This window comes from Poecile atricapillus, chromosome 3 (assembly GCF_030490865.1).
Source record: "Poecile atricapillus isolate bPoeAtr1 chromosome 3, bPoeAtr1.hap1, whole genome shotgun sequence".
Taxonomy (NCBI): domain Eukaryota; kingdom Metazoa; phylum Chordata; class Aves; order Passeriformes; family Paridae; genus Poecile; species Poecile atricapillus.
The window spans coordinates 109,182,819-109,200,440 of NC_081251.1; the positions used below are offsets into that span (position 1 = coordinate 109,182,819).

A 17,622-nucleotide genomic window follows, 5' to 3' on the forward strand; every position below is an offset into this window, starting at 1 on the left:
TTGAAACATTTACTATCACTGAAATGAAAGCATTTAATTTTCATGTTAAAGTTCCATTCTGTAGGATACATAAATGTGAAGTAACTTAAAAAAAAAAAAAATCAAAATTATTCTGTTCTGATAAAAAGACCTCTTTTAAAGTATTTATAAAAGGTTAAAGAGATTTCATCAAAATCATTATGGTTCCCTGGAGCTGATCTGCATGGCTGACTGGAGAGCTTTTCTGGGCGAATAATCAGGATATTTAACTTCAGCTCCCTACACCTGTGAAAAATGTAACAGCTGAGGTAGAAGGAGAAAGAAGGCTATGAAAGCTCACAGTAGAGGCCACAAAAGTCTCCTGCACTTTGTATATATCCTGAGTCAGAGCTCTGAAAGCTCAAATTCTGTCTGGGTTTAGGTAATTGTTTTAAAAAGCAGATTCACATTTAAACTTGTATCTGACATCTTTATCAACCAGGTGATCAGGTATTTACATAATCCAGAGTTTAGTAATAGATCTGGCTCTCCAGGAAAAGGGCCTTCCCCCACATTGGATACATTACTCTATGCCTCAAAAACATGCAGGGGGAAAAAAAATCTAAATATGCAGATTAGTTAAAATCCATCCTGGTGTGCTATCCATTACCATCCTTTGCTGTCTGTGGCCCAATTAAACCTCGAATTCTCTCTGTGAAATCAGGCTTACTTTTCTTCCTTTTATTTCAGTATCAACCATTGAAATCAAATCCAGTCAAATATTGATCTTGATGTTCTTCCATTAAGGATTAGACTAAGCAATTTTGAAGATGTCTGGAAATATATAACAGATATTTGCTGTTTATTTTACATATAAGGTTAGTTTCTGGTACCTCTTAGCATGATACAGCATTGTATACAGTAACCTCTTAAAGCTGGTGTATTCAAGTTTGACCATAAGAAATTACAGTTAATACAACAATGACCAGATTTATGGACAAGGCCACAAATAAGATTGACCAAGATTATTCCACTCTTTCCACAGTATTATCCCAGTAATCTTCGAGGAACTCGGATATTTTATGGTTCACACGGTTTTTTCACGCAGGATCAATTAAACCTAGAGGAGGACACGCAGGAAGGCAGCTCAGTGAAGCAATACCTGAAAGATTATGTGATCCAGCACTGTGGGTTGTAAATAATTACTAGCAGAAACCAAGCAATTTTCAGGAAGAACCCAAACTATGCAGTAAATCCTCGAAATCAATGAACATACGTGTGGGAGAAATCAGACACCAGGGAAAGGGCCTAAAATGTCAAGCTTTGATGAGGATTTTGCACTGAGATCTGTGAATACCACAAAAAAAAAAAAAAAAAGACTGAAACTTCCAATTCTGAGGGACTCCTGCTACCAGGCCAGTAACTTCTTGGCTGCAACCAAATGGAGAGCACAGGTAGCTCACAGCAGGATTTGCATTCCCACTATCAGCCACTCCAGGAAGGCTCTTTTGATTTGGAGCTACAGCAAAGGAGCAAATAGTGAAATGAACAGTGCAAATAATGAAGTGAAATGAAAACAGATCTGTTAAAGACTCCAGAATGTTATCAGCAGTATCTGCTCTGTAATATTGAAGCGGTAAGGCTGGAATTTTTATGGAGTAAAATTCCTATTCTGGCAGCAGCAGGCTCAGCATGTACCATGGAACAATAATGCACTCAGCCTGGTGGCTCAGGTTCTTTTTGTAAGACAAAAGCAAAGCTTCCTGCCCTCAAAAAAAATTAGCAATTAAGATAACTAATTACTGGAAAGCACTTTAACATTCAAGTGAGGAGGATTATTTAGAATAAGAAATGGGCCTACTTACTGCCTTGATGTATAAATATTGTCCATTACAAGGCACGACTTTCAGAATCTCAGGAATTATAAGCACTTCATTACTCGTAATATTTGTATAAAAGTACTGGTGAAAAATACATACAAGCAAAGCCAGAATCACAAATACAAAACAGCAAGTAGAGCAAAACATTTTATATCCACCTGTCTCCTCCCTTTCTTCATATTTGCAGCCTCCTTGTGGTTTTTAGTAACACTTTCTGAAGCAAAGACGAAATGTGTTTAACCTTTTTCCTGAAGGATGTGAACCAGAAAATAACTTTTAAAAATTCAGTGATCAACTAAATTCAGGAAAGACTTTCAATGGAAGAGGCTTAACTGAAAACAAAATAGACTTGATGATCTTAGGGTCTTTTCCAACCTTAACAATCCATGATTCTATGAAAACGGCTAGGATGTACCATTTGGTATAGAAAGAAGCAGGAAAAGTTTCATATTACCCACAGTTTTAGCACCAATTCAACTGAGATATCTTAGCTACTTCTCAGGCTGCTGCTGAACCACAGAAGTTGAAGTGTAATTATTACTGAAAGAAAAATAAGTAAGTTAAATTCGTGATTCTCCACCTTTCTGCACTCTCCTCCTTACAGCCTCTCCCCAGAAAGGAAAGGGAGTGACTCTGAGATGCCACTGCTGGGAAGGAGGGCTGTAAACACTACAATTCTCCCCTGCCAGGCCCAGGCATTCCCCAGCCTTGAAAGGGAGAAAAAGACAGTCCACTGCTGAGCCCTCAACTGCTCTGAGAAAGAAAAATCAAGTAATAAAGTAGTCTGTTCCTCGGAGACACCCCATCTAGGATGGGGCAGCACACACAGTTCCCTCAGAGCTGATGGCTCCCATCCCACCTTGTCTACTTGACAGAGAAAATCAAACTGCCCTTCTTTCTTGCCTTGAACAATATGCACAGTGACACCAGTTGCAGTTCTGCCTGTCACAAAACAAAGGAAATCAATATCAACTGCAAAGCAGTGCAGAAGTTTAAAGAAAAGCCACAGAAAGACTAAAATCAGACACTGTTCCTCATTCTAAAACTGCAGCAACTGAGACCACCTTGGGCAGAACTAACACTGAAAACAAGCATCAGCATCACCTGACCAGAAAAGCCAAGGTATTATGAAGCAGCAATAAATTCTTCAGAAAATACCAATATCAAATAAAGAAGCCAGTGGCAACAATACTTTATCTGGCTCTCAGGGAGAGGTTCAGCATTCACAGCCTGTCACTAGTTTTAAGAGGTAATATACAATGCAAAAATAAAGAACATTGGTTCGAAGGCTTATCTTTAATATAAATTTTACTGGCTCCTTATCTTTAACATCGTGTTTTACTGGCTCAGTACAGAGCTCTACATGTATTATGGTGCCCACAAAAAGCTTAAGAACAACCTGGATTGCCCTTTCTTGTTTTAATGGGAACTATCTCTGCCCAGCCTTCCCATACTGCCTTTCACACTGTTTCACATAATGCAGAATTCCTACAGCACACTGATGGCTTTTATGCATCATTTCCAATTATTTCTCCCCAGTACTGTAATATTCTAAAACTAGTTTACTTTAATCTTTTGTTAAGGTTCTTCTTCCAAGTTACTAATTGGGACAACAGTCTGCAACAACTTTCTTTTGAGCAAAATCATTTATAAATACAAGCAAAGGGCAATTTATAGCAAGTTTCTGTCTTTTCTGGTCACTAAAATCAGCATAAATGGATCTGTCAGTGAATGGGATTCACAGAAAGCCCTCATTCAGCCAGGCTGACAAAGACCCTCCCCAGAGCTCCTTGCCTGTGTTAGTATGAATATGTGGCCATGGATGTGAGAGTTCAAACAAACACTGGGGCTAAAGGAAAAGAAATATACCCATCCCCCAAATAATAATTTAATTTTTTTCTTTTTTAAGAAGTATGACACAAAACACCTCTCCCCACAGAGTCCAAGCACTGCTCGAGCATGACTCCTGACTTTCAAAAGGAACCATAAATTGGCACAGGTGAGCTCTTTCATCCCATTACTACTCAGTAATTACACCATCAGAAAATATGACCTAAATCCAGTACAAATAAATGTATTTGGAGCCTTCACAGGCCCTACAGGCCTCACACCTTCAGTTACCATTGTAAGTGAAGCACAAAAGTACCTCGCAGCAGAAATTAGAAACCTTTTCATCCCAGTTTCACCAAATGCACTGAGGATGCTTATAAATATTCAATATGAGTTTTTAAACTCTTTAATTTTACCTCACTCCAATTAGCATTAGAAATCATTTTGCCTTTAAATACATAGATGGGAGCCAAGTCTGAAGTCAAAAGCACTCACTCACTTAAGGGACAAGGGCCATGTAAGAGAGGAGTTAGCTAGAAACACAGGCAGCCTCGGGCACGGAAATGACACAGAACAAAGCACAAACACGAAAGGATTAATTCAAACATTGGTAGAGAAATGTGAAATAGCACAGAGGACTAAAGCTGCACCAGAGATCACCCAACATGAAATCCAGTCTACTGTGTCCCCATGGCCCCTGGCAAGGATTTGACATTTCCTCCTTTATGTGATATAATTACTGTGAAGGCTCAAAATAAGGATCTCAGGTGGAGCCAGGGTTCTGCACAAGCTCCAAACAGCCCCAAACGCTGGCACGGTCAGGCCCAGGTCTAAGTGCTATGATTCAGTCTTCCTGGCTCAGTTCTCACTGTACCTGTGTCTTTGCCACCTGCCTCCCTAAAGTCTAATCTGCTTCTCTTGGCAAATCTGGCAGGTGGAGGTGTTCTAGTCATAGCTTCAACACTCATAAAGGGTACATTTCATATTAAAACATCATCAGATCATCCTTGTGAAATCAATTCATCAACACAAAGTGAAACATTCTCTTACAAATTAATTCATAAATGCCTGACTTAGACATTTTCATGTGTTGTCTGTTTCATATAAATATCCAACCATCTCTTAAAGGAACCAGCGACAGTTGGTATAAGAAGGGACCAAAACTAAGTAGAGAGATATAAAAGTCAATTGTAATATTGTAAATAAATTGTGTATTTGTATTTATTATTTAACAAACAATATTTTAAGCAAATATTGGAAATATTAACATGATAACAAGGCCACCTGTTACTGTTACTTAGAATAGTGGTTATCCTGTAAGAACACAGCAACCCTGCTTAAAAAGTTCTATTACGTCTTCTCAAGCCAGAGGAAGTAGTTTCCAATGGCTTCCGAGAGGTTTCCTCACCCCCACAGCAAAATATCTTTTCCTCTAGAAACTCTAAAGTCAAAAGCGATGTCCAAAGACTTTGTAGAATACATCCCTTTGGATTTTATTTTATCCAAAAGGATAAAACAAAGCCTTCTGCCTAGTCCCTCTTGCATGCAGCAAGAACAAGGTTAAACAGTCTCCTCAACAGCTGGACATGAGGTGTTTAATAAAAACCTGGAAGTAAATGAAAGAAACTGAACCAGCTGTGGATTGCTATTACACTTCCATGTCCAGTATTTCCACATGGAATTGGAAAAACACATCTGAATGCCCTGTACAATTCATGGCAAAAGAAAAAGAGGCCCTTTCAAGGCATGATTCACCTCACTTATCTGAGGTGGCCATGTTAAAATACAAGCTGAGCTGAGCCCCAGGAGCTCTTTCACTCTGCAGTCTGTAAGAGAAGCACTGCTGCTCAGGTAGATCAATTCTGATACTAAATGGCTGGTCTCAATTTCCCATCACTTTTGTTGTTACATTACCCCACCCAGTGCTTCCAAGCAATTACAAAACATTGCCCCATTGGTTTGGTTACAAGTTTGTGATATTTGGAATTTGATCTGCAATTGAATGAATCACACAGGTGTAAGGTTTTACTGTACCTGTATCACTGCTAAGCCTGTCACTGAAGAGCACCTGAAATGCAAGCACATAAAGCCAGACAAGTCATCAGTGACATTACTCTGGATTTACTGATAGCTTTATCAGTGAATTGGAGAAGCCATTTGACACTTTAAAAATGGTTATTCTAGTTTATGGGAATGGATCTGTGCAGTTTAGAGAGTTTTATCCATTACTCCCCAGTAACTGTAAACACCATTATCAATTCTACCAGATGCCCTGTTGAAAGCAGCATGCTTCACAGATTTCAAGGAGAATGCTGCTGCTTATACAACCAGCCCTCAAATTGGACAGAGTTAATCCAGATTGTCATTACCTGGAGTAGGTGATTATTATTGTTTGGCTGAGAGGCTGAAGTGAAGGCTGAGCAATCATCATTATGCCCTCTTACATAAATATTTTGTGTGTTTGTGTGTGTGTGTGTGTGTGTGTGCAAGAAGAGCACCTCAGTCAAGCCCTGGGCACCAGAAGACATTCTGGAGTTCAGCACCAAAAAAATCACTGGGAGCATCTACCAATTGTGTTGTCATTTTTAGCAGCAACAATCAACCACTGGGAAAAGGAGACAACCTCTCCAATCATTCAGTTACACAACTCCATAACAACCACACAAACAACAGATAAACATCCACATCATTTAGAATAATTAAGTAAATACGATTTCACCAGAAGGTGAATCAATTACATTTTCTTAAAGCAGGTATGTGTAACACAAAATGATTTTTTATACAAATTGGGAGAATTTTACCATCCCATTAAAACAAAACAAATACCACCACCCCCTAAAAATAAAACAAGACAATAAAAAAGGACCAAAAATAAAGAGAATAAACATATCCTCCCCCTCAAAACAAACAAAAATGAGAAAAGAAGACAAGTAGAAATCAGACTCCAGACATTCTTTAGAGACAGTTGGTCAGTACTTGACCCGGTTAATTAACCATAACTCATTTAGCCTGAGGCAGTCAGTGCTGTAAGAATAAAAGAGGGAAAAAGGATGGTAATCCAGAATTGGCTTTGCCAGTTCTACATTCTGTTAACAGAGGTGAATAAAATTTTGTCTCTAAGTGCCTGTCTCCTGCTTGGAACAATGGAGCTCCTCAGGGTATCCTGTCACTTTTTTGATGTTCTGCTGTATTTTCAAAGCATCTCTCAAGATGCTAATATTCTGTAAAAGTTTTCACACCTCAAACAATCTTCTCTCCAAAATCATTCAACCCATGACCATTTCCTTTGCTATTTCCCTCTTTGCTCTTGCTTCATATGCTTCATTTGCTCTAGCCATGAAGCACATGCTAAATCTCCAAAGACATGAGTTTCAGTATCTTCTTATATTAGGAGAATCTTAGGCAATTAGAGCTGTAATATTCTTGTTTCAGTTTCCTCCCATGTAAAATGACATACTCTTAGTTTAGTTATTTTATTTATTGATAGGATCAATTTAATTAATGTTTGCATAGCACTACAGACTGTGATATGAAACTCTTAACTGTAAAATGCCAAGTGCCACTGCAAACATATATTAATGGGTATATCTACACATGTAATATATCTGTGTGCAATCAGGCACCTCTTTAGCAACAAATATTTGTTAAATGTTGTAATATATTTAAGCAATACAAGATGGAATTCTCTTCTATCAGTACATCTTCCTTAGAGAAAACTCTCAAAAAATATTTTGCTTCAGTTAGAGTCTGCAAATTTAAATGGCCACGGTATACTTCTGAGATAGACCAATATTGCTGACAGCTATTAGCACTGCTCACAAAAGGCCACTTTGCCTCACTCCTGATTTACAGCCCATCTCTCCTTTTAAGCGTGTAACCAAACAGGCTGACTGGCACACAGGAGCCTGCTGCCACTTCAGCTCCAGAAACACAGAAATAAAAGCCATGAGCTAAAGTTTGCTATTTAAAAAATAACATTAAGATGCAGTGTGCCCCAGGCACAAATTACCCATACTTAAACCTCCCAGATGAAGAAGGGGCAAGACACTGCTAAACACTGAGATCCTGATTTTCAGTAGGGCACTTCAGGATTATTTTTAAGTCTATGTTCACATAAAGTGGCTACATAAACATGTGTGCATGTGGTCAGCTCATGCAGCATCTAAAAGCACAGTGAGGAACTCAAGCTTGAATGAAGCAGAGCTATAAGAGCAAGTCAGAGCAAAATTAGTTGGTTACTGACAAGAGCTACTCAAGAAGGCACAGAAGTTACTCTAATGCAAAGACGCTAGCTCTTACCGACACTTTAAGAAGATCTGATCTTTCTTGCAATTCAAAACCTTTACTCTTTCCTTTTTACTCCGTGTCTGTTTAATGCTAGGCTGCCAAGCAAAAGCTGATAGAAAGTGCTTCACAGAGAGGTTTCTGTTATTACACCACACTAAAAGTCTTCCAGCTGCCAGAGAAGCAGTCAGTTCCTTGAGAAAAACATGTGCTTTATGGGAGAGAAGCCAATGGGTAACAATTAGAAACAAAACTGTGACATTAAATGACAGAAGGGTCACACTGTTTCTTCTTTTTTTTTTTTTTTTTTTTTTTTTTTAAGCATAAGGTAGTAGGCTTGTGAAAAGCAGGAGAAGGAAGCTTAAAGAAAAACATTTTCAGCACAGCCAAGGAAAAGAGAACACTTTGGAACACTGTCATTCTCCTTATTTTTGTAAAGTTTATTGATTCTGCTTAGCAGGAAGTCACAAATGTTGATCCTCATTATTACAAGACCAGGTCAGAGGCAAATCCTTTTACTCACACCACCACAACCTGGAGAGAGCTCCTGTTGGCTCTTGACACAACAGCATAATGGTCACTTCATAACAAGGAGCAACTGCTCTGAGTGGGGTCAAGAGCTCTGTGGTAGACAAAAGAAAAAGGATGACTTAAACCTAGCAATAATGATGAGAAAGGAAGGCAAACAGCAACACCACCTCTTACCCTTCCTCCCAGGACCTCCCTCACTGACCTTTCAGGCATCTGTGAAATAAGTCTTTTACTGCCAATTAATAAATGATGGAAGTTTATTGCTGGCAGAAATTGTTTTCAGTCCAGCATGTGCTTATATGTTATCTTGCTCCTGTGGCATTAGTCAAGCAGGGAAAATGTAGAGTTTTAATTAATCACTCAGCGTTTCAGCCTTTAGAGCCTGCAAACCTAGTTTCTCTAGCAAGGTACAATATATTTAACATGAATAATATGTTCAGTTAGAAGGGGAAAAAAGGGATTTTACAGAATCATACTGAGTGTTTTAATCTCTAACAAAAGAAAGAGAAAAAAAATCCACTTACTTTTCTGACATGGCTCTATTCTGAACTATATCTTAGTTGTAGGAGAAATTGAATGGTTTTACCGTTAAGAGATGAAAAGTAAATTTGCCTGCAAAATTTGGGGGTTTTAATGGCAATATAAAAATCAAAAGATGGAAATGCTGTAAAGATGATGATGTAATCCAGGACCATCATTCCATCAATGTCAGCAGTCAATTCTTCCAAATCTTCAAATGTGCTCCAGTTCTGATTTTTGCCACTTCACCCAAATTCTGAACTGACAGTTCCACTTTACAACTGGCTCAAAATAACTTCTAAATAGCTAAATTCAGTTGAAACACAGTTCTAAAATTAATCAATACAGGGAAGCATGAAGTCCCCTTGGGACTGATGGGAATCCAACAGTCATGGTTATAGCTAATTCACCATATCTTGGCTGCAGCTAAAAGCCTTAAAAATAAGCTTTTGCTGCACTTGGTGTTGCACAGTGGGTGACAGAGACAGTACTCACCCACAGAGTAGATTTCAGAATCACATTCCTCTGTTTCACTGGCTTTTCATAAAGAATGAATAGGTAGAAAGAAGGATCCTCTGTCATCAGGAGAGGAGAGGCTGTATTACACCTCTTTTACTACCCATGTAAGGAGAATATTTACCTCTTTGGTTCTAGTTTGGTATCCAACAATCATCTGAAACAGCAAATTTCTCTACTTAATAATAATAGTAATAGTTAAATATATATTTGCTGGGTTTCAGATTTTCACAGATTTGTTCTTTGGAGAAAGCTGCTCTGACATTACCATTTAATTCATCTGGTAAGCAAATAATCTAGTTCAATCATGAGTATCTGGGACACATTTGCCAACAGGTTTGATATAAACACTGAGGTCACTATTTCCATTTGCATTCTGTGGACAAAGTAGTTAAGAATGTAACATTTCCACAGAAGTTTTGTTTGAGAAGGTAAGTAATACTGAACAACATCCCAGTTCACTCCTTGTGAAAGAGCTATCACTACTCTATTTATTTATTTATAATCACAGTGTATAAATGGAGAGAGTGGCCAAGCTCATTATTTCTTTTTTAAGTCCTTGCTGAACACAGCCAGTGCAGCTGAGTTACACTGCTGGGCTACTGTCATAAATCTGTGACCAAACTGTATTTCACACCGCATGATAAAAGGTGTGTCACAGCCACACAGAACTTCACACAGTACACACCGAATTCAGCTCTCTCTGGGACGGTGGTTTCTGTCACAAAACACAGCCTGAGCCTGCTGAGCTGAAATTAAATCTTCATTTCAGTAGCATAGGGTTTGCTTTTACAATGAACTTATGAGAGTTAAATGCAGAGCTCACCTTGATTTACAAGAGCAATACACTAGACTTTGACAAATACTTGAGCAGTTCAGCTTCCTCCCGCCAGAGGCATGGATGGATGGAAGTGTTGGGCTGCTCACTGCAATATTTATAGCCACCATGCAGCAGCATCCTGTAGAGACCTGACCCATTTAATTATCAGAAAAAGTTGAAAGAAAAAAAAAGAAAAAAAAAAAAAAAGAACAGGGGTTCTGATAACTGGAATAACATTGCAGGACAGAGGTAAATTTCACATCTATTTACAGCACTGAATTTGCTATTACTGCTCACACAGAAACTACCCACCCACTCTGTGGACTGCACAAAAGGGTTTCCCAGCTATAATATTTTAATAAGAACTGGCAGACTTTATCATTCATTTTAATAATTTGGCATGATTTCCAGCTCACAGAATTTTCCACCAGCATGGACATTTCTCAGAACTTACTAATGGAAACTACACACCAGATAAATTCTACCTACGTTTTGGCAACTATTTTGTAACTGCTTTATTACAAGCATTTGAAACTTGAGTTGCATGTATCAATTTTTATTGAACAATTCCATAGATGGATGAGGTTAAGAGTCACAAACTTCTATTTAGCTACACTAAGCAGTAGCTATATTCCACGTAGTCTAGAAGCTCTTATGTTGCTGTTGCTTTTGTTTGTTTGCTTTTTTGAAATCAACATGGCCTTACTGTTAAAAGCTCCAGCAGAAATTCAATTTCTGCTAATATTGTTCTGACTTGGAATGAGTTAAACACGTCAGTACTCCTACACTGATAGTAACAGCACTGCCACTGGAATTGTTTCTCCACTTTAACCACATCAGTATAGTTACAGCAGTAAAAGTTTTCCTAAGAGTTGGTTGGGTCTTGTATCTTGTCATCTGTCATGTTTTGTGAAGAAGACAGAAGGCTATCTTTCACCTTCACACAACAGTTGGATTTTCAAAAAGATAACACAAAATCAAACACCTTTGTCCTTTTCTGAAGGAGCCAAGCAGCAGAGTCAGCCTCTGGGACCAATTGCCTGCTAATAAACAAATGCTAAGGATGCCACAGGATCTCAGAAGGAAACATTTCCATCTGGGAGTGAATTGATAATTCCTTTTGGTCTAAGACTTCAATCTGGATTTGAACACCCAAACTACAAACAAACTGCCCTCCCTCATTTGCAGTACCCTAAACCATCTGGGCCTGGTTAGGCATGAGAGTGGGATCTGTCCATCTGGCCTGATGCAAAAACCCCAGCCTTCAAAGCAGGGGACTCTTGCAATAAGCAGCTATCCTTTAGCTGCACAGGTCTGCAGATGAAGGTCAGGGACAGATTCAACTCTGGGGACATTAACAGCTACAGATGTCCACATTCCCTCTCAATAATGGCCTCAGACTGCTTTCAGCATCTGGAAAGCCTACCTAGAGGAATGAGAGCTTTAAGTAGGATCACAGACAGAGCTACAGCATATGGGATCCCAAAGGTCAAACACACAGAGGCAATTCATCCATCTGTATGTTGTAGAGCCCAGGAATAGTCTGAAAGAGTCATCTTCAAGACAGCTCTCTGGGCAGAAGGAAGGAGAGCCCAGACTGACAGGCACTGTGGGCTAGATGGCAGGAGATAGGCTAGTACACAGCACATTCAGTCCTGGTGTGCTGGGACCACAGCATTCAGGGAATGCTGTCCACTTCTTAGATGTTTTCTCCTTGACACTGGCAAAACTAAATATAATGTAAATGAAAACCAACAACTTCCCATTCCCCATTGGGCTGCAGCATCAAAAATAAACAGGTGAAAAAAGAACTGCACTTGTGGTGCTGTTTCTAGGTGTCTACAACACATTCTATATCACAAATGGGTCCAAACAATATGGAATAAATAAAATTATAAATGCAGGCAGCTTCATAAACAGCCAGAATCCCATACCTCTGGGTTTACTGAGCTGTAGTTCAGGAAGAAAACCAAAAATCTGTAAAGGTAACATTTCATCTGCATGTTTTGCCAAGAAACAACTACACCACATACTCAAAACAGTAATGAAGTAATTACAGTGGGGATCTACAGTAGGGGAGACTGACCTTATGGTTTTACACTCAAACAAGTGTAAAATATGACAAGGTGATTATTTTATAGCTCAAAAAGAGCACTCACCACCAGCCAACAGTCTGAGTCTCTGGTAGAGAAAGAGCTGGCTTGAGGATGTGCTTGAGCCTGTGATTTACAACTCTTCTTGATAATTTACAGCTTTCATTTGCATAATTGATTACATTTAAGTAACAAGGATTTTTTTGTTTGCTCCAAGTTAGCCAGTGTTTGCTCCTGGAGCCGCTTATGCATCCAAGGCAGAACACAAAGTATAATTAATAAATAAATAAATAGCAAGGCAAACACCTATATTCCAGATTTAGAGGTTGATTTGCACAGGGGGGGCATTATGAGGTTTTAGTATGTGCATCCTGGGATGAAATGTTCAGGATCCCTGACAGAAATCCCAGCAAAGCGTTCCCAAGGCTGCAAACTCATTATTCTTCCTCTTGGTCTGCCTTCTACACCACATCAACTCCCACCTCACAGGCTTCCTGCCCAAATGCAGGGAAGTGGGTTGCTGCAGTAAGAAATATAGCTTCTTTATCTGCTAAGATTTGCTTCTGATAAGTCTGTATTTATGCAATGTAAAGGAAAAAAAAAAAAAACCAACCAAGAAAACCTGAATGCTCACAGTGTTTCATCAAGAAATTACTGGTTGGTTCCACAAAGCCTGGTCCTCAACCAGCAGCCTCCTGAGCAAAAAATAGGATGCAAAGAAGACATAGCTGTGAGAGGTAGACTGAGTTTTGCAAAATTTGGAGGGATAAGGGATCAGGTGATACATCAAGGAAAACATAGACCAGCTTTAGGCAACCTAAACATAAAATTCTCCATGTTTTCAAATCTATGGTTCTTATTTTACAATACAAGGCCATTGAATGCTAATTGTTTAAAACTCTTCACCTCAATGACACTAGAAGCAGAATATTTAGCCTTTTAGTTATGGTGGCATTTTGTAGATTGTCTCAGTCTTGCTGTTGTTGATGAAATGGAAAGAGATGCCTAAACTCTGATCTCCAAATAGAAGACCTTTCTAAATGCATCTTCCAACTCTCCTTGTTAGGAATTAATTGAGAATTGCAAGGCAAGGTCAGAAAGCAGCTTTTTTCAGTCTGCATTAAGAAATGTATTCTGGTGACAGCCATGCCAGGAGGCAAATAAATCAAATGGGGAAAAAAAACCAAAAACTTGCTCTTTTTGCAGTTCTTATAATATTAGGGGGGCATTCTCACAACCCCTGAATGCTCAAAGATGGTAAGACCAACCATTTTAAGAAAAAAGTATGTTTTATCACAGCATCTGTTTAACCAGAAATACATCGAATCAATTTTAGCAGGTAAAAATACATTGAAAAATTGCAAATATTAAAAATCAAAGAGCACAACCAGCATTACAAAGATGTATCTAGGATTCGTTCAGGGAAGATTAAAGAAAAACTGACTACTGTTTTTGACACATTAGGATCCTAGACCTAAACAAAAGCACCTGTTTATGTAAGCACCAAGCCCTTCTTAATCAATTCATCAAGCACTGAATTTAAAGCACACATTTAGCCTACCTGACGTCTTGTAGTAGTTTCAGAATGATGGTAGGAAGCATAGCCAAAGAATCAATTAGAAATCGCATCATGCAGTCCATAATATTAATCTTAAAGTCAATGCTTTCTCATGCATTTCTACAGAAATCTGCTGTTAAGTAAACATAATATGCACTTGCTCGAAGATTGCTTGTTATTGGGGAAGAAAACATGTGCACTCAAAATACACAATTTAAAAAACAGCTCCCATAAAGTCATGTTAATAGAGATCTGTGATACCCTAACAGGCATAAAGAAATCTTTCTCATACCCATCTTAAATTCACACACAATTAAAAAAGAGAAATCTGCTCTTGTGCTCCTACTGGGAAAGTCCCTGCACTGAAATAAAGGTGATTATTTGCAGACCATGGCTGTTCTCCAATCCGGGGAAAGTTAACTGGATTTGTTTTAAGTAAATAACTCAATATATCATCCAAACAGCATGTGTCATTGAAGCATCTAAAAGATCACTTCTCTTTGTAATGTAATCTGGGGGGGGGGAGGTGTGGTAGTATTTTTTGAATATTTCATTGGACAGCATATCTACACACAGTACTTTCCCTCGAGAGTTTCCCACTAACAGCTCTGTGTTTCTCTACACACGGCCACGTTCAGCCTCCTGCACTGTCGATATCGCCATGAAAGCTGAGTCTGCAGACTGTAGGCTGCTAGACAAGCCTGATGATAGCAAAACACAGAGGAGATTCCTCAGCACTACTGAGGAGCCGCTGGATAAATGGCACAAGCTTCTATTAGCGGCCAATTACCACCACCCAAACCCCATTAAGGACAGAGATTGCTATCAACCTCTCACGGATTATCCTCCAACACATCCAGGAAAGTGTCAAACCCCACCAACTTTTCCTCTTGCCTGAAATTACTGCCTTGCAGAAAGCTGGGTGCTATTTCCTCTTACAGTCGGGGAGGAAGACTGGGGAGCTTCCTAGCTTTTCAGGGATCGGGATAGTATAACCCAGAAAACTTGAGACAGCATGTGCTGAGTACAGGACCCACTCCAGCCACCTGCTGCCCCACACCAAGAGCACACCCACACATAACATGGCTCTGCTGGGCTTCATTCCTAGAGACACCCGTGTCCTGGAAAGCAGGTACTCCCTCCTCCTGCACAGCCGAGGGACTTCCCTGCAGCCCTCTCCTCACAGGGCTGATCTCCATGAAGAAGCTGTATGTCTCCTAATGGGGCTGAGGCATCCTGGGGACAGCCATGCAAGAGGGGAGAGGATTCTAACAGCCCAGAAGCTGCATTTCTCCATCCTACAAAATCCTCTCTCTCTCCCTGTCTCCTCCCCACTTGGACCACAAGATCGTTTGAAAGCACCTAGCAAAAGTCCTAAGAAATTGAGCTATGCAGGAGCATACCCTTCTATCCTCATAAGGCCTTATCAGTCAGATAACTCCAGGATAGGAGGAAGGGAGCACAGTCAGGAAGAGACTAGAAGAGGAAAACTGTTGACAAAAAGAGCTGTATCTAAATATCATGTAACAAAACCTAATCCCCACAATGAACCCTTTCCCAAATGTATCAGCAGCCCACTTCTGTCGCTATCACCACAAGGCTGCGAGACTAAAACAAAAGCATCTTATCAGAGCAGGAATTAGCTGTGGTCACAGCAACAATGATCTTGTCCTCGTTTCTCTAACAAGCTCCCACTGGAGTTGAAACGAGGCAACCTAAGGGAGGGAGTCTCACTCTATATGCTTTTTTTTAATTTTTACTTTTAAATCGAGGTTTAAAGCCATTTCACTCATTCAAGTTCAGGGTGCTATTATCATTCATTTCCTTGGATGTAGGACCAGGCTGTTATTGCATAACTGCCAGGAAAAGGAAAAAAGACAAGCAGCAGCAACGCTCACAGCCCGCTTTCCTTTCGCACTCCTCCAAGCAAGTCTGCCAGGAGCTGTATTGACCAGGGCACTCTATCAGCCTCTCCCCGTTTTCATCCCAGGTCTTATGGTACCCTAAAACATTTAGGGGTCGAATTATTATTTGAATGGGAGAGATTTCTAGCAGAGGTGGACACTCTAGGAGCCGGGAGGGGACCTGCCATTCTGGCTATGTTTGCTTTCCTAGGACCTCAGGAGCGAAAACAACCTCCAATGGCACTTGAAGTTTCCCAACTTATATTCATTAGTGGAAAGGATTCACTGCTTACCATGGGGTCATGCTAGTTCTCTAGGAGAATAACAGGGATATTAAGAAATCCACCGGCATCAAAAATTGAGTGTCAAAATCCCTATGAAATCTTCTATTTAAATTGTGTGCGGGCTTCTCCATGGAGATGAGGTTTTCCTTTTTCCCGCAGGTGCTCCGATCCGCTCCACTCGCGCTCAGGGAGCCCCAGGCGGCAGCCCCAGCCCCGCAGGATGGGAGCTCCTCCATGGCAGGATGTTTACATAGTAAGTCAAAAGGCACCGAGTTACCATGTGGGAAACTCCGCTCTCTCCCTCCAGTCCAAGATAACCACCCTGCTGGGCCAATGCCGAGCAGCACTTGCAATGGCTCTTGGCGCCGCTATCCCCCCAAGCCCCTCGGGAAGCGGGGATGAAGGCAGGCACAGCGGGGCACCGTCCCTTCCCTGAGGTGAGCGGCGGGCAGAGCCGCCCCACGCCCGCGGCACGACACCGCCCTGAGCCCAGCCTGAAGGGCACCGCAGCGCTCCGGCCCTGCGCGGGGGGCTTACCTTCCGCACCCCGCCGAAGCCGTGCTCCGCCGCCACCCGCTCGGCCTCCGCCTGGCCCCCGTCGTGCAGCTCCACCAAGAAATGGTTGGTGTAGACGGCTCCGCGGGCCGGGGCGCCGAGGAAGTGCAGGAGGAGGAGGAGGAGGGAGCCCCGAAGCAGCGGCGGCCCCGGCGGCATGGCCCCGCGCTGCGCGCCCGCGGAGGCAGCCCGCCGGGCGGGCGGGCCAGAGGGGAAGCGCCCAAAAGATGGGAGGGGAGGAGGGCGGAAAAAAAAAAAAAAAAAAAAAAAATTAAAACAAACGAGCGCGGCAGAGGCGAGAGGAGAGCAGCGCGCAGAGCACCGGCCGGGCGGTGCGGATGCGAGCTCCGCGGCGGCCGAGGGGCAGCACCAGCCCAGGGGAAGGGGGGGGACGCGCCGCGCTGCCAATCATGGGGGGGAGGATCGCCCCGGCCCGCGGCTCCCGGAACGCTCCGCACGCCTCCCCAACACCCCACCCACGCCTCACTCCCACCTTCCACAGTCCTGCCCCTACAAAGCCGCACCCCCCGAGTGCAGCGCGCAGCTGCCCCCTCCTACCTCCAGCCCGGCCGTGCCTCAGCCGGGGCTGAGGGGGAAGGTCGCTGAGGGGGGCAGGCACCCCGGAGCTGGAGCACATACACGGGTGGCTGTAGAGACAAGGAGAACGAAAGACTTTGGCAAGAACCTCAACGCCGGGGTCGGCACCCAGCTTCTCTCTTCGACCCAGCGAGCACAAAATACCTGGAGTTCCCCCCAGACCTCCCGTTCTAGCCAGAACCCTGCACCAGCTGCTCACAGGGCCATCAGCCACCTGTCCTTTATTCCTCTTTACACAAAAGCAAAGGGACAGGGAGGTGGTCAAGCAGGGCAAAGCCAGAGGAAATCCTCAG

At 41.7% G+C, this 17,622-nt stretch overlaps 1 protein-coding gene across 1 annotated transcript in view; it reads right to left on the reverse strand.

Annotated features, from left to right (window-relative positions):
• Window positions 1-17,149, reverse strand: part of PCSK2 (proprotein convertase subtilisin/kexin type 2) — a 102,545-nt gene extending 85,396 nt beyond the window's left edge. Inside the window, exon 1 of the mRNA XM_058836238.1 lies at window positions 16,715-17,149. Within this exon, the coding sequence (XP_058692221.1) occupies window positions 16,715-16,891 (177 nt within the window). The 5' untranslated portion in view covers window positions 16,892-17,149. The remainder of the gene's footprint in view (window positions 1-16,714) is intronic.
• Window positions 17,150-17,622: the final 473 nt, after the last annotated feature.